Source organism: Canis lupus, chromosome 12, assembly GCF_003254725.2.
Source record: "Canis lupus dingo isolate Sandy chromosome 12, ASM325472v2, whole genome shotgun sequence".
In the NCBI taxonomy this organism is placed as follows: Eukaryota; Metazoa; Chordata; class Mammalia; order Carnivora; family Canidae; genus Canis; species Canis lupus.
In genome coordinates this window covers 21779149-21802797 of record NC_064254.1, presented here as the reverse complement: position 1 = coordinate 21802797, position 23649 = coordinate 21779149, and the positions used below count along the sequence as shown (strand labels likewise).

Genomic DNA, 23649 nt, shown 5'->3' with positions numbered 1-23649 from the left:
AATCATTCCATAATTGGAAACCTATGTCTCCCACTCCCCTTCATCCATTTTTCCCATCCTCCTCCTCTCTTCCCTCTGGCAACCATCAATTTGTCCTCTGTATTTACAGGTCTGATTCTGCTTCTGGTTTCTCTTATAATTTCTTTTGCTTTTTAGATTTTACATATTAGTGAAACCATATGGTAATGTGTCTTTCTCAGTCTGGCTTATTTCACTTAGCATAGTATAAATCTATCCATGTTGTTGCAAATGGCAAGATCTCATCCTTTGTGTGGCTACATAATATTCCTCTGTGTGTGTGTGTGTTTGTGGTATTACATCTTCTTTATACATTCATCTGTTGATAGACACTTAGGTTGCTTTCATATCTTGGTTACCATAAATAACGCTGCAATAAACATAGGGTGCCTATATCTTTCCAAAGTAGCTTTTTCCCTCCATTGGGTAAATATCCAGTAGTTGAATTATTGAATTATATGGTATTTCTATTTTTAATTTTTTGAGGAACCTCATACTACTTTCAACAGTGGTTGTAATAATTTATATTTCCACCAACAGTGCATGCTACCATACTGTTTCACCTACATGTGGAATCTCAAAACAAAGCAAAAAAAAAAAAAAAACACAAAAAAACAGATTCTTAAATACAGAGCAGAAACTAGTGGTTGTCAGAGGAGAGGTGAAGTACAAACTTCTAGTTATAAAATATGTAAGCCACAGAGATGAAAATACAGTATAGAAAATAATGCTGTGGGGGCTGTTCTCTTGGATCTCTTTATTTTAATAATATTGTATGGTAACTACACTTATCACAGTGACCACTGAGCAATGTAGAAAATCGTTAAATCAATTTGTTGTACAGCTGAAGCTAATGTAACATTGTATGTTGATTATACTTCAGTAATAAAAAGAAAAAAATAAAATAAATAAAAATGATCAATCAATCAATCCCAGTGTTACACTCTTGCTGAATGGGCTGCTTCAGAGCATTTAGAAGCCAGTATTTCTCTTCTCTTAATTCAATTTCCTCATACTCAGCCTACTCATCCTTTCTGTTTTTTCATAATTCCTAAGTATTTAGTGTTCAAAATAAATCAAATATAATATTCATATATTAAAAAAAATTCTATTCCCTTTTATCCTCTATGTATATAGCTAAATCCATATTGGTATGGATTTGAGGAGGTATGAGGAACAACAAAGAAATCAACCTGATAAAAAGGGAAAATCTATAATAAATGAAATAGAAAGGAAATAGAAAGTTTTCAATTTGCCTTGGTAAGAATATGGACCTAGATCTAGGGTCATATTCCAGTTTACACTGATCCTGTCTACTATTCTATCAGTATAGAATATTTCTATGGACAATTGGGTCCATGTAATTAAACAATCAGAAATGTATCATATTCTCAAGTCTGAACCAGCTACCTTAAATCCCATCTTTGCAATCAATAACTCATATTATGCCTAAAAAAAATATGCCCTTGGAGCCATGGATATAAGAAGATACCATAATAGGAGGAATTGAAATATCAGAGTTTTACCAAAACATGCACATTTTAAAATAGATTATAATTCACCTCCACATTTATATATACCAAATCCTAGCCCCAATTATACTTTCTATAGCTCCAGTAGGAAGAGCATGAATATCATAATTACCTTTCCCCTGGAAAAAAAGATTCTCCCACATTTCAAAATAAGCATGCACCATGCAACGTGCAAAAAAAAATACCTTGGGTTTCTTATTTTCAGGGCCTGTTGACATAGGCAATGCACAAGGTGAAATCAGCTCCTTGGTTCTTGTTAGAGAGATGGGAGGTGATGGGGTTGAAACAGATGACCTGTGGTTTGATATGGAGCTTTCAGATTTTCCAAGTCTTGAAGGTAAGGTACCACTGCTACAATTTGGGTACAGTGTTGAGGGCCTGAGTTGGAGCGGCTGAATGGGCAGATTAGCATGAGGGAGAGGGGAAGACCCCAATTTGGAAAGAGAAGCAGAGCTAGCACTGGAGACAGGGGGTGAAGGAGCAGTTAAAGGATTATGCCCCTGGCCAGTTAGCTGTGAGGCTGTTCTCTTGGATCTGTTTATCAGGTTTGAAAGAGCTGGAGACGGATAGAAACATTTCTCTGGAGAGGAGAGCATGGCCCTTTGGTTAGTGGGAGGAGATAGAGAAGATAATGCAGAGGAGGCTGATGTAGAATGTATGTGAATATTCCTGGGCTTTTCTGGACCCCTGAGGTCAGCATCCTGTTTGCCCTTCAAAGAAAGAGAGGGAACACCTGGAGGAACAGGAGGAAGACCCGTAGAACTTGATGTATCAGTCTGTAGCAGAGAGAGTGTTGGGTTACTTTTTAAAGAAGTGGGTGATGTTTTCTCTACATTCAAAGAAGCAAGACTACTACTTTCATGTTTTGTGGGAGAAAGGGAACATGCCTGAGAAAGGGGAGCAGATTTGGCCAAAAGGGGTAAGTGAAAGGATTGCTGGCTAAGTTCAGAAGCCTGTTGCTCTGGAGACTCTGCTCTCAGGGAGCAACTAGAGAGAGATTTCTTAGGTGTGGGTGAGGTTTGTTTTACTTTTTGATCCAGTGTGAGTGTGGAAGAAGCCAAGGAGTTGAGAGAGAAAGTGGGACAGGACGCAGGAGAAAACGGTCTTTGGTGAGAAGGGTTTGACTTGAGGATGGCCGTGAGCAGGGAAAGCCGGGAGGGCACTGGGGATTTCACCCCTGACTTCGAGAGATTTCCACTAGATGACACTTGGCTACAGATAGTGGAAGAAGAGCCATGGAAAGAGGTGGTAAATGGTTTGGGACTTGGAGAGAGTGAATGTGTGACAATACGGACTGGTATGTATGAGCCCGAATTAGACTTCAGAGAAGCACTGGAGGATGGTGAAGCAGAAGTGGTTCTCGGGCTTTCTCTGGGGCTAAGGACATGCGAGGTGAAAGCTGTTGTCTTCTTCAGAACTTCAGATGCCCGTCCGAGTTTCTGATCTGCTGCTCTTGGACTGGATAAATTAGAACCTGATAACTGAGTGGAATGAGGAAACTGTGACGTCGAGGAGGTGCCCTTCGATGCAATAAAGGGTGAGGAGTGAGCAGAAGTTTGGAAATACGTAGTTGTTTCTTCCACCAAGGCCCCACTGACATCCAGCCTCCTAGTGTGGAACTCCTCTAGCACAGAGGCTCCGTCGAGGTTAACTGGGTCAGGTGGCGTTTTCTGATTAGTTGGAGAAACAAAGGAGAAAGCAGGTGGTTTACAGGTAAGATGCTCAGAGGTAGTGGGAGAAGAAGTTAACTAGAGGAAAAAGAAATAGACAGATTGTAATAGGACATTATTTGTGAAACTATCAAAATATTCTTGTTGTTTGTGTGTTTATGCAAACAGTCCTTCTATTAGTTTATACAAAACAGGTACCTAAGCCTCCATAAAAATGGAGGAAATTCTGTTGCACTAATGAGGCATTGCTTTAAATTTGAAATGAAATATAAAAAACTATGAAGTCTTATATTTTATGCCTCATTTATTCCTTGGAAGAACATCGATATAGAATTGTATATCCATGTTTCCATTTGGAAACTAATTCACTGACAACATCTAAAGCAGTTATTTTAATTTGGAATTGTGTGACTTGAAAAGACTTAAATTACCAATATAAGTTTCAAAATTCACATTGGAAAATGAAATAGATTTTCTTCCATTGTAAAAATATAATAGTATAATAATATAATGACTACAATAATATGACTATAATCCTTAAAAAATCTAACACATTTCAAGTATTTAAAATTCTAAAAACTTAAAGTACTCCTACATATTATGCAACTACAAAAAATGACCAGAATTCAAAAGATGCAGCACCCAACACCAACATGATTGACATCAACAATGAGAAATTAAGAGAGTTAGTTTGAAATACAGAGCAAATTTTAACTTATGAAAAAATGTTCCCCAGTTATTTGCCGGAATGAACGATTTGGATTATGCTGGGAAAGGTAGGTATGCTTTCATAAAAAAAAAAAAAAAAAAAAAAAAAAAAAGACAGATTGCTTTACAAATGTAGTCTGCCTGAAACAATGTAACCCCCACCAATCCCTAAACAAATTGGAAGAAAGAAAGAAGAAAGAAGAAGAAGAAAGAAAGAAAGAAAGAGAGAGAGAGAGAGAGAGAGAGAGAAAGAAAGAAAGAAAGAAAGAAGAAAGAAAGAAAGAGAGAAAGAAAGAAAGAGAGAAAGAAAGAAAGAAGAAGAAAGAAAGAAAGAGAAAGAAAGAAAAGAAAGAAGAAAGAAAGAAGAAAGAAGAAGAAAGAAAGAAAGAAAGAAGAAAGAAAGAAAGAAAGAAAGAAAGAAAGAAAGAAAAAGAAAAGAAAAGATATCTGGTGGTATGTATTCTTGTGCTACTTTAAAAACCATCCAGTACTTTAAGACAAATACTAAAATTAAAAATGATTCAAAAAACAAATCTTGTAAAATTATTGATTTGATTCTATTGACTCATAAGACAATTTAGGGAATATCAGTTACTCAAATATTAATATTTATTAAGTGATATTATATTACTATCTTTTTTTTTTTATATTACTATCTTAATAGTAATAAGGCCTTACATAGTAGGAAAATGTGTGACTAACAAACTTAGCAAAAGCTTGGTTTACAAACTCAGTAAATGATATTTCTTGATTTTGCTTTGTAAGATGGTGCCCATCAGACTTATTGGAAAGATTTTTCAATAAAAATAAATAAATAAATAAATAAATAAATAAATAAATAAATAAATAAGATTTTCATAGAATTTTGAGTTCTGAAAACATCTAAAACTGATAAATGCAAACAATTCACCCTAAGCTTCTAAGTCTCAAGTAAACATACCAAAATAGTTTTCTTTTTATGTGTAAATGAATATATATATTTGCAACACAGAATTCTTGCTACACAATTAATATTTGAATACACTGGCATTACCCAGAATATCCAAAAATCATGGATTATTGAAAATCAAGCAGAATTCAATCATCTGAGAAAGAAAGCTTAACAATTCCCTCACATAAGTTTTACTTAGAAACAATTCTGCTTAGCCAGTGTTCATGTAACTGACTCATGTAATTAGACATGAATGAAAGATCATTGTTTCCAATGACTGGTCTTGTCTCACAAAAGGAATGAAGCAATTTCAAGGCTGTGTAGGATGTCTTTGCATATTACATTGTAGCTTTTGGTGAAGAATTTTGTAAATTAATGATAATAGCAACAAAAATTCCATTACCTCTTCAGTCATATTTCCAGATAGCTTCATTTAACACAATAAATTAATTCATCCAGATTATCCATGAAATTATCGTGTTAAAATCATAGGGCTAAATTTTGATAGTCTCACTCAGAGGAAAATAGTGTGCCCTCCAACTTTTCAAGACTATGGCTTCTAATTACCATTCTACTGCACTGAATCATATTTTATCTAATATACGTATATCAATTTATTGTACTTTTGAATTGTTAATTATTGAAAAACTTCTAAAAGACTCTGAAAAGTTTAATAAAGTCTATTATGTTTGTATTAACCTACATATATTTCTATTACATTTTCCTATTCTATATATTAACATGTATTTGCAATGTATTTGTTTCCAATTTGCAAATACATCTGTTTGCTATCCTAATTTATACTAATAACAAAATGTGGCACCATACTTTTAAAAAATTCCCAGGAGCAAAGAATACTTTTTTAATGAAAAAGATTCATTTTCAGGATGCCTGAGGGGCTCAGTGATTAGGTATCTATCTGCCCTCAGCTCAGGGCGTGATCCTGGGGTCCTGGGATCGAGTCCCATATTGGGCTCCCTGCATGGAGCCTGCTTCTGCCTTTGTCTATGTCTCTGCCTCTCTGTGTGTGTGTCTCTCATGAATAAATAAATAAAACATTTTTAAAAAAGATTCATTTTCCTAACTTTAAAAATGGGTTAAAAAAAAGTTGAAATGAGGTACAGACATGAATAACTTTGTGCAGAAAGAAAGAATGGATACCTGTCAAATGCTCAGTTAGCTCAGAATAGATCCTTCATGCACCTCTACACTATAAATCCCTTACCAGTGATAATAAACTACTCTATTGCAATCTACTTCCCCTTCATCTTCTCCCATTAATAACCTCTTGTTCTGTTCTCTAGGTTTGTTAATGATGCTCTAATTCCTATTCCTCAAGGTCATTCTCTGTTCCTCCGTCATTTATTTCTAACATGATCTCTGTTGACTTCTTTGCTTTCAACACCTCTTTAGAGCTACTCCCGGCTGTGTTCTCCAATCCTCAGTCTTTTTCTGATTCCTTGAGTCCCCTTACCATACACGTCCTCCAAAGCTATTTTCAAAACTCTCTTCTCCTAGAAAGACTATCCTGAACTCTGGAATACATTCATAATAATCTCAGTAAGAGAGGATGCTTGCAGTGTTCTGCCGTCATCAAGTGGACAATCTCAATCCTAAACCCACACTTAGGTCCTAGAGAATAGAAACCATCAATTATTCTAACAACCAATCTCTGTTATGGAGATGCCTTGTAATTTAATCAACCTAAAATTAACTATTCTTGTGTATATTCAATTTTTCCTAATTAGTATTAGATTCTAAGGCACCTGAATAAAAGCAAAAGTGATTGACCTGCTATCTGAAGAGTTACCAAGATTAGGACAGCACAAGATATTGATCCATATAGTTGAGCTCTTCCTCCTGAATTTGTACAGCCATGCAAGGCAGAAACTCTAGATTCCTTTTTGTCTTCGAATGCAATCATTATATTATGACATTTTGGCCTCCTAAACTTACCTATTTATGGGTCTTCTCACTGATGAACACTTGTAATGTCCCTAGACAGATATATTCTCAGCCTTCAGACTGAGAAACATTATATAATGTTTCTGGTATTCTTACCTCTACTTGCACCCCATCTAACCTATCATTGGAGTTACTTCTAAAAATCTAATCAAAATACAGCTATGCTTAAGATGTCATCAATACTTTCTCCATGTATAATGTGAACTAAAGCTCGTTCATTCATGACAGAGCCCCTCTCGGGGGCTTTTTTTTTTTAATTTATTTATGATAGGCACACAGTGAGAGAGAGAGGGGGGCAGAGACATAGGCAGAGGGAGAAGCAGGCTCCATGTCCCGGGAGCCCGACGTGGGATTCGATCCCGGGTCTCCAGGATCGCGCCCTGGGCCAAAGGCAGGCGCTAAACCACTGCGCCACCCAGGGATCCCCTGGGGCTTTGTTTACTCTCAACCTTCTTGTCAGTATTGTCAACATTCTAGCAATCTTGATCTTTTTCCAACCCACCTGACAAATCTTCATTCTTAAATCAACCTCACCAACTGCCATTATGCTCTGGGACCCAGTCTACTAAAAGCTGATAAAAAAAAAAAGTAGTAACAGGACTTCCTGGAAAGATGGTGGAGTAGGAGGCACCTAGGCCCACTTCATTCCATGGATACATCTAGATAATACCCACAAACGTGTAAATAACCCAGAAAAAGACCCAAAGATGAGCAGAACAGACTCTTTTTTTTTTTTTAAAGATTCTCTTTTATTCATTTATGATAGTCACAAAGAGAGAGAGAGAGAGGCAGAGACAGAAGCAGGCTCCATGCACCGGGAGCCCGACGTGGGATTCAATCCCAGGTCTCCAGGATCGCGCCCTGGGCCAAAGGCAGGCGTCAAACCGCTGCGCCACCCAAGGATCCCCAGAACAGACTTCATAGCTAAATGTGGCTAGAAGTGGTCACACCAAAAAGGGTAGAAAGGGTGGAGACACAAGGAACTAAAATGACCCAAGGAACTGTCCTTAGGAGGGAGGGACACCCCAGGTGCTAAAAGAGGAGAGGAGCAGACCCCATACCAGGTGTCCCAGGCCTAGAGGACTTGCACTGGGAAGACAAATTCCCATAACATCTGGCTTTGAAAATCAGAGGAATCTAACTTCAAGAGTTCTTATAATCAGTGGAGCTTAACACCTAGAACATTAAAAATCAGCAGGCTCAGCTCTGGAAGAGTTGGAGAGCAATAGGAAACTGAGTTCCCACCCTTTGGAGACAGCATAACAAATCACCCTGCTGAGACACAGAATAAAACAAGGATTTTGAAAAATGCCTGAGGTATATGGGAGAGAGATTTATTTATTAATCTCAGAGAGTGTGCTGGAGGGGAAGGGATCTTTAGGTGATATCTCCAAGAACAAAAGAGCTGGTGGATACAATACACCTCACCCTCACCATGAGTCTCCATATATGGACATCTGTGGAACCATCATAGCACCAACACTATCCACCTAGCTTCCTAACAGCATGCCCCACCCTCAGGCTCTTTTGCAAGCTCACCCGATCCAACATGCCCTTGGCAGGAGTCCATCCAAAGCCAGAGCACAAGTGTTACAGTATGCAAGCAGCCCTGAAATGGGCCAGCACCACTTCAAACTGTCTTCTGCCCCAGGAAGAGGGGAAGAAACATCATACAGACCAGTTAAACTGTGGCTACAGCAGTGGGCTGGGAGCAGATATCTTTTCTGACTGCAGGCCTCACCCACCAACAAAACATTCCCAGGGCACAACACAAGGACAGCACTCTTCTGTTCAGTGGCACTATAGCTCTGACATATGCCTAGTCTGACTCAAATCAAGCTCAAAGCAGCCCCAGACTGATCCAGCAACAACACAACACAACACAGACAAAACAAGGAGACAGAGGAATATATCCCAAATGAAAGAATAGGACAAAATCACAGCAAGAGAGCTAAACAAAACAGAGAAAATAAAATGCCTGACAGAGAATTTAAAATAATGGTCATGAAAATATTCACTGAACTTGAAGAGAGTGGAAGATCTCAGTGAGACCCTCAACAAAGATTACAGAAAACATAAACAATAACCAATCAGAGATGAAGAACTCAATACTGCAATTAAAAATACACTAGAGGGAATAAAGAGTAGACAAGAAGAAGCAGAAGAGTAGATCAGCAACCTGGAGGAAAGAGTAATGGAAAGCAATCAAGCTGAACAAAAGACAAAAATAATAATAATAAATGAAAATAGATTAAGGGAACTCAACAATACCATCAAGCATAATGACATTCACATTATACGGATCCTAGAAGGAGAAGGGAGGGAAAAGGGGAAGAAAATTAACTTGAAGAAATAATAGTTTAAAACTTTTTAAATCTGGAGAAGGAAACAAAAATCCAGATCCAGGAGACACAGAGAACCCACCAAAAAGTCAACCCAAGGAGGTCTAAACCAAGACATATAGTAATTAAAATGGCAAAAAGTAGTGATAAAGAGAGAAATTTAAAAGGAGCAAGAGAAAACAGCTAAATATGAAGGAAATCCCTAAGACTATCAGCTTATTTTTCAGCAGATACCTTTCAAGCCAGAAGACAATAGCATGATATATTCCAAGTACTGAAAGAAAAAAAAAAAAAACTACAATCAAGAATACCCTATCCAGCAAGGCTATCATTCAAAATAGATAGAAAAAAAGTTTCCCGGACAAACAAAAGTTAAGGAATTCATCACGACTAAACCAGTTTAGAAGAAATGATTGAGAGGCCTCTGGGTAAAAAGAAAAGACTATAAACAGGAGTAAGAAAAGTTGGGAGCACAAAAGCGCTAAAATGAAATTTATCTATAAAAACCAGTCAAGGGATTCACAGAATAAAAGAATGTAAAGTATGATGCCATATACCTAAAATGGGAAAGGGGAGATGAGGAGCAAATATTTAGTGCTTTTAGAATGGGTGCAAACTTAAGCTACTGTCTAATTAATATAGACTGCTTATGTATAAAATGTTATATAGATCCTAATGGAAACCACAAATCAAAAACTGGTAAAAGATATGCAAAAAATCAATAGAAAGGAATCTATGTATATCACTAAAGAAAACCAACAAACTATGAGAGAAGAGAGCCAGGGAAGAAAGGAACAGAGAAGAAATACAAAAAAAAAAAAAAAACAAACCATAAAATAAGTAACAAATAGCAATGAGTACACACCTATCAATAATTATTTTGAATAGGGATCCCTGGGTGGCGCAGCGGTTTGGCGCCTGCCTTTGGCCCAGGGCGTGATCCTGGAGACCCGGGATCGAATCCCATATCAGGCTCCCGATGCATGGAGCCTGCTTCTCCCTCTGCCTGTGTCTCTGCCTCTCTCTCTCTCTCTCTCTCTCTGACTATCATAAGTAAATAAATAAAAATTAAAAAAAAAAATAATTATTTTGAATGTAAATGGACTTAACACTCTAACCAAAAGACATATGATGGAATGGGTTAAAAAGCAAGACCCATCAATATGCTTCCTACAAGAGACTCATTTCATACCTAAAGATATATGGAGATTGAAAGCAAAGAGATGGAAAAGTATTTATCATGCAAATGGAAATGAAGAAAGCTGGAGTAGCAATATTTATATCAGACAAAATAAACATTAAAACAAAGACTGTAACAAGATTAAAAGAAGGACACTATATAGCCATAAAAGGAACAAAGAAGGGATCCCTGGGTGGCTCAGCAGTTTAGCGCCTGCCTTTGGCCCAGGGCGCGATCCTGGAGTCCTGGGATCCAGTCCCACATCGGGCTCCCGGCATGGAGCCTGCCTCTCCCTCCTCCTGTGTCTCTGCCTCTCTCTCTCTCTCTATGTCTATCATAAGTAAATAAATCTTTAAAAAATAAAAAGGAACAAAGAAGACACAATTGTAAATATTTATGCATCCAACATGGGAGTACCCAAATACATAAAGCAGCTAATAGCAAACATAAAGGAAATAAATAGTAGTAGTACAGTAATAGTAGGGGACTTTAACATCCCATGTTCATCAATGAACAGATCATTCAAACAGAAAAACAAAAAACAGTGGCTTCATATGATACATTGGACCAGATGGATCTAACAGATAAATTCAAAACACTCCATTCTAAAACAGTGCACATGGAACATAATCCAGAGCAGATTGTTAATGGCACAAAACCAGTCCCCCCAAATTGAAAAAGATCTAAGACACATCATGCATCTTTTCTGACCATAGCACTATGATATGAGAAATCAACCAAAAGAAAAAGTCTGGAAAGACGATAAATACATGGAGATTAAATAACCTGTTACTAAATAATGAAAGGGTCAACCAAGAAATCAAAGAGAAAATTAAAAAAAAAATAATGGAAACAACTGAAAATGAGACTGCAATTATTCAAAATAGGTGGGCTGCAGCAAAAGCTGTTCTAAGAGGGAAGCTTATAGCAATATAAGCTGACTTCAAAAAGCAAGAAAAATCTCAAATAAACAACCTAACCTTACACATAAACGAGTTATAAAAATAAGAACTAAACCTGAAAGCAGTAAAAGGAAAGAGATAATAAAGATTAGAGCAGAAATCAAAGAAATAGAAACTAATAAATGAAATAGATCAATGAAATCAGGAGTGGTTCTTTTAAAATATAAACAAAATTGGAATCCCTGGGTGGCGCAGCGGTTTGGCGCCTGCCTTTGGCCCAGGGCGCGATCCTGGAGACCCGGGATCGAATCCCACGTCAGGCTCCCGGTGCATGGAGCCTGCTTTTCCCTCTGCCTGTGTCTCTGCCTCTCTCTCTCTCTCTCTGTGTGTGTGACTGTCATAAATACATAAAAATTAAAAAAAAAAATATAAAAAAAATTGATAAACCTTTAGCTGGACACATAAAAAAAGTGAGAACACAAAATCACAAGTGAAAAGAGAAGAAATAACAAACACCACAGAAATACAAACAATTTTAAAAAATAGTATGAGAAATTATTTGCCAACAAATTGGACAACCTACAAGGAATGGATAAAATTCTTAGAAGTGTATAAAATCCCAAAACAAAATTAGGAAGAAATAGAAAGTTTGAACAGACCAATTACTGGCAATGAAATTGAATCAGTAACTTAAAAACTCCCACAACCAAAACTGTAGGATCAGATGGCTTCACAGGTGAATTTTACCAAACTTTAGAATAGGTAATACCTATTCTTCTCAGGACATCTGGCTGACTCAGTCCTAGAGTGTGTGAGTCTTGATCTCAGGGCTGTCAGTTCATGTCCATGTTGGATGTGGAGCTTACTTAAAAAAAAAATTCTATTTTTCTCAAACTAGTAAAAGAAAAAACAAAAAAAACACAAATATATATATATATATTTCCATATATATTTGTTTTTACATACAAAAACAACCATAAGTATATATTTATAATATAGATTATATATATACATATATATAAGTATATATATTTCCATATATATAAGTATATATATTTCCATATATATATAGAAAGAAAGCTTCCAAATTCATTCCCTGGGACCAGCATTACTCTGATACCAAAATCAGATAAAGACACTGCTAGAAAAGAGAACTATAAGCCAATATCTCTGATGAACATGGATATAAGAATCCTCAACAAAATATTAGCAAGCAAAATCCACCAATACATTTTAATAAATCATTCACTATTATCAAGTGGAATTTATCCCTTTGATGCAAGAGTGACTCAATATTCACAAATCAATCAACATGATATATCACATCAACAAGGAAAGGATAAAAACTATATTATCATGTCAATAGACGCAGAAAAGCATCTGACAAAGTACATCTCCATCCATTCACGATAAAAATTCCAAAAAAAGTAGGTTTAGAGAGAATATACCTCAACATCAGAAAGGCCATATATGAAAAACCCACAGCCAACATCATATGTGATGGTGAAACTGATAACTTTTCCCCTAATATCAGGAACAAGAAAAAGATGTCCACTGATAGTACTTTTATTCAACATAGCACTAGAAGTCCTAGCAATCAGACAACAAAAAGAAAGAAAAAGGCATCCAAATTGGTAAGGAAGAAGTAAAACTTTCACTACATGCAGATCACATGTTACTCCATATAGAAAACCCTAACAATTCCAGCAAAAAAAAAAAAAAAAAAAAAAAAAAACTACTAAACCTAATAAATGAATTCAGTAAGGTTGCAGGATACAAAATCAATATACAGAAATAAGTTGCATTTCTATACAATAATAATGAAGAAGTGGAAAGAGAAATCAAGAAAACAGCTTCATTTAAAGTTGTAATAAAAAATAACAAAATATCTAGAAATAAACTTAACCAAAGAGGTGAAAATACTTCATGTTAAAAACTATAAAAAACTGATGCAAGAAATTGAGACTACCCAAAGAAATGGAAAGACACTCTATGCTTATGAATTGGAAGAAGAAATATTGTTAAAATGTCTGTATAACCCAAAGAAATCTACAGACTTAATGCGATCTTTATCAAAATATCAAGGGCATTTTTCACAGAACTAAAGAGAATAATCTTCAAATTTTTGTGGAACCACAAAAGACGCTGAACAGCCAAAGCAATATTGGAAAAGAAAAGAAAACTGTAAGTATCAGATATCAAGATATATTATAAAGCTGTAGTAATAAAAAATAGTGTGGTGCTAGCACACACACACACACACAAATGGACACATGGATCAATGGAACAGGATTAGAGAGTCCAGAAATAAACTCATGATTATATGGTCAATTACTCTTCAACAAAGGAGGCAAGGATATGCAATAGGAGAAAGACAATCTTTTCAATAAACAGTGTCTGTGAAACAGGACAGCTACAAGCAAAAGAAGGAAACTGGACATTTTCTCATACCTACAAAAAATTAACTCAAAGTGTATTACTGATCTAAATGTGAGACCCGAAACCATAAAATTCCTATGAGAGAGCAGGCAGTCATTTCTCTGATATCAGTCATAGCAACTTTTTTCTAGAAATATCTCCTGAATCAAGGGAAACAAATGCAAAAATGAACTATTGGGTCAACATCAAAATAAAAAACTTCTATGCAGCAAAAGAAATGATCAACAAAACTGAAGACAACCTGTGGGATAGGAGAAGATACTTGAAATTGACATATCTGATAGGGGATGAAGATCCAAAATATATGAAGAACTTGTATAACTCAACACCAAAATAATAATAATAATAATAATAATAATACAATTAAAAATGGGCAGAAGACATACACAGACATTTCTCTGAAGAAGACATCCAGATGGCCAACAGCCACATGAAAAAATACTCAACATCACTCATTATCAGAGGAGTGCAAATCAAAACCATGAGATAGTACCTTGTACCTATCAGAATGGCTACAATCAAAACCACAAGAAACAAATGCTGGAGAGGATGTGGAGAAAAGGGAACCCTTGTGCAATGCTGGTGGGAATGCAAAGTGGTACAGCCACTGTGGAAAATAGTATGGAGGTTCCTCAAAAAAAATAAAAATAAATTGTCATATGATCTTGTAATTTCGCTAGTGGGTATTTACCCAGAGAAAATGAAGACACTAAATGGAAAAGATAAGTACACTCCTATGTTTATTGCAGCATTATTTATAATAGCTGAATTATGGAAGCAGCCCAAATGTCCACTGATAGATGGATAAAGAGGTAATACATAGATACATATGCACACACACACAAAATAGTACTCAGCCATAAAAAGAATGAAATCTTGCCATGTGCAACAATATGGATGGATCTAGAGGGTATAATGATTACCAGAGGGGAGGTAGGTGAGGAGATGGGTGAAATAGGTGAAGGGGATTAGAGTATACTTATCATATGAGCTCTGAGTAATATATAGAATTGTAAAATTACTATATTGATCACCCAAAATTAATATAACACTGCACATTAATTATACTGAAATTTAAAAAAGAATGGGAATGGAGAGAAAAAGAAACAAAAAATAATACAGTCCTCTTGATTAGCTAGTATAATCCAAAAGGTATAGTCCTTTGACACTGGAACGTGTCCTGTATATAGGCACTAGCTGAGAGTGGATCTGAAATTATTGTACTTGTGGGTACAGAGAAACAGTGGCCATCTTTCTCTAACTCACATGTGGTCTGGGAAGGCACTATAGATTGATGTCATCATAAAGTTAATGTCTCAGCTGGGCTCATACCTCTCAGCTTTTTGCTGGTTGGTTTTTGTTGTTTTTTCATTTGCTTTGGCCTCAGCTTCCTATTCTGCTCTGAATAACAGCTCTTCGAAAAAGTTAACACCCTCCATGAACCCTGCTCTTACCACTTCCTTCATTGTACTCAATAGGTGACCTAGTTTCACTTTCTCCAAGGAAAAGTGGAGATTACCAGGAAAATCTATTATTTTCTAGATCTATTCTTGTTCCTTTTCCTCCCTTCTAAGGAAAAATAATGACTTTTCATCTTTTATTTTATTTATTTATTCATGAGAGACACAGAGAAAAAGAGAGGCAGAGACACAGGCAGAGGGAGAAGCAGGCTCCTAGCAGGGAGCCCGATGTGGGACTCAATCCCTGGTCTCCAGGGTCAGGCCCTGAAACTGCTGAGCTACCCGGGCTGCCCGAATTTTCATCTTTTATGAGGTAAATTTTCCCTATATACTCTGAATCACAGTAGCTCTTGCATTCTTGGGAATTTTATTCCATCAGTTATCCCCCACGTGCTATGTATCCATCCGTTTTCTTTTTTATTAGCTGTCTCATTTGTCCCATAAATATAAACCAAAATCCTTCCAATCTTTAAAAACATAGTAATAAATGTTATGCAGTGGATCATAAAAATGCCCCAAATACTCTTTTCCTAAAAAAAAAAGTAAAGTCCTTTTCCTCACCACTCCATCTCAACTGTCTTATGACTTGGTCTGTCCACTGGGACATTAGCAAAAATGATCCAAGAAGCAATGACTTGGAAGCCAGGAGTGCCTTAGAGTTTACCAGCTTGCTGAATACAGAATATCACCCTGATGTGAATGCACCCAGGCTAGTCCACTGGAGGATACAAGACGACATCTCAGCTAATGAGCTACCAGCCAACCCAGCAACTGCTTACAGACAAATAAGTGAACCACAGCAAAGATTGGCTGACCTTGCCCCAGATATGCAGAACCACCCAAATGAACACAGCCAAATTGCTGGCCTGTGGATACTTGAGCTAAATAAATGCTCACTCTTCAAAAACACTACATTTTGGCATGGTTTGTTATGCAGCAAAAGCTGACTGATAAAAACACATGCACACACATACACCGAGATTTTTGTGGATCCTGTATATCCCTTAATTTCAGACCCATGTTGTTGTTTTTGTTGTTGTTGTTGTTTGTTTGTTTTTTTTAGTGACTCTCTTCAACTACCTAGTGGTCTTGGCTGTTTGACCATACTTTCACCAGAGGGATTAGCTCAGTTTGCTGTTCAGATATTTGGATTAAACAACCATTTGGTATGGGCTAAACTTCGAGCAAGTATATTGAACACATGGATTTCCTTGAAACAGGCTGACAAGAAAATCTGAAAGGGCAATTTATAAAACATCATTGCTTTTTTTTAAGAAAAACTATACATTTCTTGTTTAGTTTCAGAAAGAAATCAAGATGAAAAGTTTTTAAATCAATCAAAATAATAAAATTTACTAGTGAAAAAAATCAATATTGTGCACCACACAATCATGATATTGATTTCCTTACTTTTGTAGCCAAAACACCTTAAAGAGACTTCCCAAGGAGTCCCACCCTTTCGTAATCCCTGCCTTTTGGGTACAGGTGGAATCCAGGACATGGTTCAAATAGAACCTGGCAAAGCTGAAGGTGTTTTGCAGATATAATTCAAGTCCCTGGTCAGGTGATTTTGAGTTAGTCAACAGATTATCCTGTGTAGGTATGACCTAGTTAAGTGAGCTCTTTAAAAGAGGGTCAAAGTTTAGAGATTTCAGCAGCAGAGATTTTCTTTCTCTGCTGCCAGCTTTAAGAAGCAAGCTGCCATGAAATGTACAGCCTCAAGGAAACAAATTCTGCCGAGAACATGAGGGAGCTTGGAGGCAAATCCTTCCCCTTGGGGGCCTCCAGATGAGGGTGCAAAGTGACACCTAAACTTCTAAGCCAGGAGGCCCTGAGTAAAGAACTGGTTCAGGTGGGCACAGACTTCTGCTCTATGAAACCTAGAGAAAATAAATAGGTGTTTTTTAAAGTCATTAAATTTATGGTCATCTGTTATGCAGCAATAGAAAACTAATATACTTCCCACTGACTTCATAACAGGTCTTACTTCCTACTCTTCCACAGAAACTGTTATTGCCAATGTCTACAGTGATTCATATTTCCCAAGCCTTATCTTTTCTGACTTCTCCATATTATCTGACTTCCAAACTCTCCCTCCTTTTAAAAACTGTTTTATCTGTGGCTTCTCTTTTATCACTGTCTCCTACTTTATTTCCTATCGTTTGATAAGTCCTTTTCATATCCCTTGTCTTTTTCCATCTTCTTCTTACATGTTGGTACTTTCCTGGCCATTCACATTGTCTGAAATGCCCAGGCCCTAGTTATCTGCCAAGAAAACTTGTGTACTCATTGTTCACATTTCAGCTACCTACAGTGTGACCCTTCCTGATCGTCTGGGCTGATCTAGGTGTCCTCCCCCTGAACTTCCCCTTCTTCCTAGAACATGCTCCCTTCCATTGCCACTGTTTTCAGGTGCATCTTTTTCAAGTTCCTTAAAGATAGGTACTATGCCTTTTACAGTTTAATTCCCTTACTCTCTAATGCCTGTCATATTACCGTCATGCAGGAATGAAGAAACAGTGTCTAGTGGATTCAGGAACAGAAGGACGGAGTGCAGGGACATAGTGTCTCCTTGAAGAAAGCCTCATCACCTCCCTCAGTGACTATCCCCTCTTGTTCTTCTCTAGACTCTGGATAGTGAAGATGAGCAGGGGAAGGGGACAATGACTATGACACCAAATTCAGTCTTTACCTCATCAGCAAGAAAAAAACTGGGTTCTGACATCAACAAGTCAGGAGACCCTCCTGTTAAAAGGTTCCATCACCTTTCTGCTGGAATTGTTAAAATAACTTGATTTTCCATAAATGTACTTCCTCTGCCCCTTGGGCTAATGGCAAAATTTGTTCATCATCCAGAGGAAATAACATGCTACCATTGAGGGATCTCAGGGATGCATCAGAGCAGATTGAAGCCTGGGGGTATTAGGAAGGTTTCTATGTCTAACCCCCCACCCAAATAATTTGTTGTAATTTTTTTCCATGGATCCATAAAATTTAGGTACTTAATAAATATGCATGCCAGTGTCCTAATTTCCCAGACTTTTATGTAAAAGCATACTTTATTTAATCCCAGCCAGTTTTTCTGACCTCATTTTTCATATCTTCCCCTCTGTTCTTATACCTAAGCTACATTTGAACCAATATAAAACCTCTCCCTTGGGTTCCTGGGTGGCTCATTCAGTTAAGTATCTTGCCTTCAGTTCAGGTCATCATTTCAAGGTCCTGGGATCAAGCCCTGTATCAGGCTCCCCACTCAGAGGGAAGTCTGTGCATCTCCCTCTCCCCACTGCTCATGCTCCCTTTCTCTCTCTCTCTTAGATAAATAAATAAAATCTTGAAAAAAAAATTTTTAAACAAGACCTCTCCCACCTCACAAATTCTTTACCCTGTACCCTAAAACATGCTGCCATCTCAAACTTAAATATGGTAAATCATCTGTTGAAAACCTACCATGAGCCAGGCACTGTTCTAGGCACATTACATACGTTATCTCATTTAATCTTCACAAGGAAGGTTGATATCATTATCCCACTTTACAAATGAGGAAACTAAGGTTTATTATTTCAAAAAACTACCCAGAGAAACATGGTCACTATGTTGCCAGTGTCATTCCTGCTTTCCCAAAGCATCCCTCTAGTGCATTGGCTCCTTTCCTTACCACCCATCCATTTCTCAACTTCATTTCTGTCCCTATCACCCAACTCACACTGTTCCCCTTTAGGTCATTTGATGACCTTCTAATTCCCAGATTTAATGGGCTCTGAAGGTCCTACTTTATTTGACCTTGTTTTGTATTTGATTTTTCTTTGTATTAATAAGATTTTATTTATTTGACCTTGTTGTAGACTATGCTTTTTGTTAAACATCCCACCAACTTTCATTGCATGAAATCCCTCTTTTCAACTTCCTTGGACGTGGCCCAAAGGACGTCCTTCCAAAGGACATGGCCCTTTCATAGGCCCTTTACAGTCTCTGTCATTGGCTTCTATTCTGACTTGAACCTTATGTCTTTTTGTTCCAAATTATTTCCATGAGTAAATATCTCCACTTTCATCAACTTATGTAGCAAATATCTCCAGTCTCCTATCCCTCTCCTATGTTCCAGATTCATACTTCTGGCTCCCTAGTAGAGGGGGCACATGATGATGTGCCATCAAGGCAACCCAAACTCCACATTAAATGTCTTATCTCTTCCTATCACTTCCCAAAACCTCAATTAATATCAACATTCATCCAATTTCCCTGGTTAGAAATTTCATCCATCCTTGACTTTTCCCATATATGTCAATGAACAAATCCAGTTAATTCTACCCTGTAAGTTCTTTTTAGCCCTACTGTCACTGCTTGTTGCCATAGGCTTTATCATAGGTCTTTCAGCCAAATCACTCTGTGTTTGTATGTGTATATTCACCTCTCTTTTAACTCTAATATTATCCCTAGTTAAGACAGTTTAGACTTTTACATCAACACTCAAGATGCCAACACTCAAAAACATTACTCTTTCTTTCTGAATTTTATTTGAGAGGATTTTGACTCAATTGCTTATTTTACATATCATTTTTATTTTTGACCTACACTTTAAATTTTTTAACGATTTTGTGATTTTTTAACATAGTGCACTTTCATTTAAACATGTTACTTCAATGGAAGTATTTGGAACATCAATATATTCAACTCAATATTTATATGGACTATGTTTATGATAAAATAGTAACCACTGTAGGGAACAAAATGTTTAATAAAATGGATTTAACATGGATTTTACCTCTAAAGACTTTACTATCTGCTAGGGGAGATAAGGCATGCACCTAAATAGTTATAATACATGCTGAAATAGGATAAGTATTATAAAAGATGTACAGAGAAAAAGCTATCAGAATCATATTGAGGGATAGTTTATTTTGACTCAGAGAACCAAAGCTGACTTCATAAAGGAGTCAATATCTGTGTAAAGACTTCAAAGATGTGAACTCTTAAATATTTATTCAGTTTACATACTTTATTGAACCTCACCTACATGCAAGACACTGTACTAAGTGCTGGAGACACAGAAATAAATTAGACGAACCTTGACTTATATTGCTCTCTGTTTCATGAGGAAGAAAGATAATCCATTATTACAGTAGGGTGAAAGGAGTTACAATGGAGATTTCCTAAAATGGCTAAAAAACTATATGGAAAATGGTAAAGATGGAGGAGAAGCCTTAACTTCATAGGGAATGTCTCTAGGAAGAGGCACTACTTGAGCTGAGTTTATTTTCAAAGATTTTATTTATTTATTCATAAGACAAACACACACACAGAGTGAGAGAGAGAGAGAGAGAGACACAGGTAGAGGAAGAAGCAGGCTCCATGCGGGGAGCCCGATGTGGGACTCGATCTCAGGTCTCCAGGATCACACCCTGGGCCAAAGGCAGGCGCTAAACCGCTGAGCCACCTGGGCTGCCCTTGAACTGAGTTTAGAGTATCGAGTAACCTAGCGCAAAATGGAATGTGCCCAGGAAAGCAAAAAGCTTTATACTTGGAGGAATCAGGGGCTTAGGGATGGAAAAGTATGAAGTATGCACTTTTGTGATAGTTCAGAAGAACTGAAGAGGAGAAGTAGAAGATCTGGATAGAAAATGACATCTAGGCTAGTTTATGGAAAGATTAAAAGCCAGAGCAGGAACTGAAGGCATCTTGTTGAATAGCTTAATAAATTATTGCTGATTAATAGTGCTAGTTTATGGACAGTTCTATACACAGGTTCGTTTTTACCAGGTAGACCAGAATTTCACTTATATGACTACATTTCTGATTGAAAAGTTGATGTTGTTGGCATCAAGTAATCCAATCAGGAATATGCTTTAAACTTGTTGCTTCTGCTACTGACTACACTAAAATTCTCAGAATGCCTTCTTCGGTTCTCTGGTCATTTCTCTGTGATTGACATTTGTGGTTAACAGTTATCTTATTCTTATTTTATCTTATTTTTATTTGATGATGGTCTACTATTCATCACTCAAATGGATTATTTTTTTAAGATTTTTTTATTTATTTATTCATGAGAGAGAGAAAGAGAAAGGCAGAGACATAGGCAGAGGGAAAAGCAGGCTCCCTGTGGGGAGCCCGATGTGGGACTCAAGCCTGGGACTCCGGGATCACACCCTAAGCCAAAGGCAGACACTCAACTGCTGAGCCACCCAGGTGACCCTCAAACAGATTATTATAGGAAAGTGAAACAGGAACAATGGCTACTCCCAAACATTTCAAAAACCACTATTCCCCCATTAGTGGTAACCATCATTTTCAGCCACCGCCAATGAATTAGGTTAAACTTTGCCTTTTCATTAAGAGCTTTGATTACATCAACTATGATCTACTGCCATATGATCATTTTGGACAAAAGATCCCAAAGTATGTTCAGTCTCTAGTTTTACTTCTGTGTACTTGGTCATATAAAAACAAATGACCAACTCAGGGAAAGAAATCTAACAATTGAGGGTAAAAGTAAAGCAAAAATCCAAAAATTGCTTCATTAAGAATATTTTCTTTGTTTACTTATACTTGGTATCATCAAATTATTCTTCCCTGACTTTGGAAACCCCCATGTCTCCAACTTGGCTATTCTATCATCTTTCCCGAGGCAAGAAAGAAATGTTTAAGTCTATCACTGCTTACTGAGAATATGTTTAATTATATGATTAGAACATTTCCAATGTTCCAACTGTCTAAGAATAAATTTTGAGAAGAAATAAATGTTTTAGTTCAGTAGACTGAGGTGGGGTATCCCAGTGAGAGTCTTCTATCACTAAAATATAGCTTAAGGACACTGGATGCTTATAGGTGGCATAAATTCAGCGTCAGGAAGTCCGTGAAAGCTGTACAAATGAAAATAAGGTGGCACCCAAAATAAGATATCCAAGCATAGGTCCTAGCAGCACCAAAAGGCCAACTCACCAATAAAAATGTTCTCCCCACTACTTTGTGATGTTGCAAGTGCCTGGTTTAGCAGATCCTAAACAGGAAATCCTGGGTACTGACTAGTGCTTTCTCAAGGACAACTTTGCATCCACTGTCTACTCCCAAAGCCAGCCTCTGCATACCTGACATTCTACCTATGCCTTCTCAGAGTCATTTTATAATTTCATCACAACAAATAGCCAGCCAATGGCAAATTCTTCCATTTTTCTCTTCAGATTCCCTCCCTATCTACCCCCTTTCTTTCCTCCCATCACAGAAATGGGTCTTAAATAGGTTCTCCAACTTAAAGGGACTATTCAATTTTGCTGCTAAGTTTTGGGGTAGTATCTTCTTCCCATTTCACTGAGGCAAGACCTGTGTTAGTGGCTTCCAGGACCACAACAGATATTCTCCTTAAGAAACACAGGTGAGATTTTTTTTTTCTTACACACTCTTACTTCCTAGCATATCTTTCTACTACTCTTTCAGTAGTTTAAATAATGTGCCTATGTCTAACATCCAACTGATGTCTCCCCACAGGATCTTTCTCATATCTGCAGTATGCTTGTGGATGCATTCAGCTAACCAGGCACTCTCTCCTAAGAAACTCCCAGAGTCAACCTTTTCCAAGAATTGTTCAAAAGTAAGAGATAACATTCCCCCAGATCCACTCCAGCTGAACATTTTACATTTTCTCTTCAGCCAATTCACAGTACAATTATATAATCTTTTTTGTCTTATGAATGTATTATCTATATTTACTCTGTGTTGATTTATGATCTTGGGATTTTGGTTTTTCAACATCTTTTTCTTTGAGAGTTTTGTATGCCTCAAACAGGAAGGCCTTTGCAGACAAAGGATAAAGAGTATATAAACATTCATTTTTTCTTATGAGAAGAAGAAAAACCTACCTGCCCGTGCTTTTGCTGAGGGGCAATCCCATGAGGCATTTCAGAATGTGATGGGGCCTGGAGGTCTGTCCCCCGTGTTTTGGGACGTACCACATCAGAGACCAGACTGGAGGAAATTGCTAGAGACTTGGGCCGAGAAGCTGTGGTGCCCAACCCCCCAGGGGGGCCTTGTTCATCTTTTCCACTTGTAGCTTCATCCTCCCCTTCCGAGTCCACAATAAAGACATATTCAGCTTTGAAGAGGTCACTTTGCTGCATTCCTTGAAGTTCTTTTGCTTTAAATCCCCTTTCTTGTGAAATCTTTTCACTGACCTCTGAAGGATAAATCAATGTCCCTTGGTTTCTCTCTGGTTGGCTCCCAGCATTCAACGTCAAGTACTCATTGGACTCAGACTGCAATTAATGTAGAGGCATAAAAGTATTAACATTGGTCTGACAATGGCTTCCTTTTTGCATGTACACTTAAAAGTTTAATCTGCTTATAATCTCCAAGGACAAGATTTTTTTTTAATATATTTAAAAATTAGGTTGGTTTAGGAGAGATTGTGTTGAAGTTAATGGAAGCATTCATGAAACAAATGCGGTTTGGTCAAGCAAAACCTGTATATCCTATATAAGCCAGGAGAGAAAGGAAACCCCATTGAAAGTT

At 37.2% G+C, this 23649-nt stretch overlaps 1 protein-coding gene and 1 long non-coding RNA gene across 40 annotated transcripts in view; one reads left to right on the top strand and one right to left on the bottom strand.

Annotated features, from left to right (window-relative positions):
- Positions 1 to 23649, bottom strand: part of LOC112641773 (muscular LMNA interacting protein) — a 261862-nt gene that overhangs the window by 108747 nt on the left and 129466 nt on the right. For 31 of the 39 annotated variants that reach the window (XM_025419064.3, XM_049092190.1, XM_049092170.1 and 28 more), the window contains 2 exons: positions 23001 to 23393; positions 1736 to 3298 (listed from right to left, as the gene is read on the bottom strand). In XM_025419064.3, the coding sequence (XP_025274849.3) occupies positions 1736 to 3298; positions 23001 to 23393 (1956 nt within the window). The remainder of the gene's footprint in view (positions 1 to 1735; positions 3299 to 23000; positions 23394 to 23649) is intronic. The other 8 variants (XM_049092171.1, XM_049092186.1, XM_049092179.1 and 5 more) reach the window with 2 other exon arrangements.
- LOC125752220 (uncharacterized) lies at positions 3079 to 23240 on the top strand. Its single transcript, XR_007401185.1, has 2 exons — positions 3079 to 3263; positions 22630 to 23240. It is a non-coding gene; the product is annotated as an uncharacterized LOC125752220 (long non-coding RNA).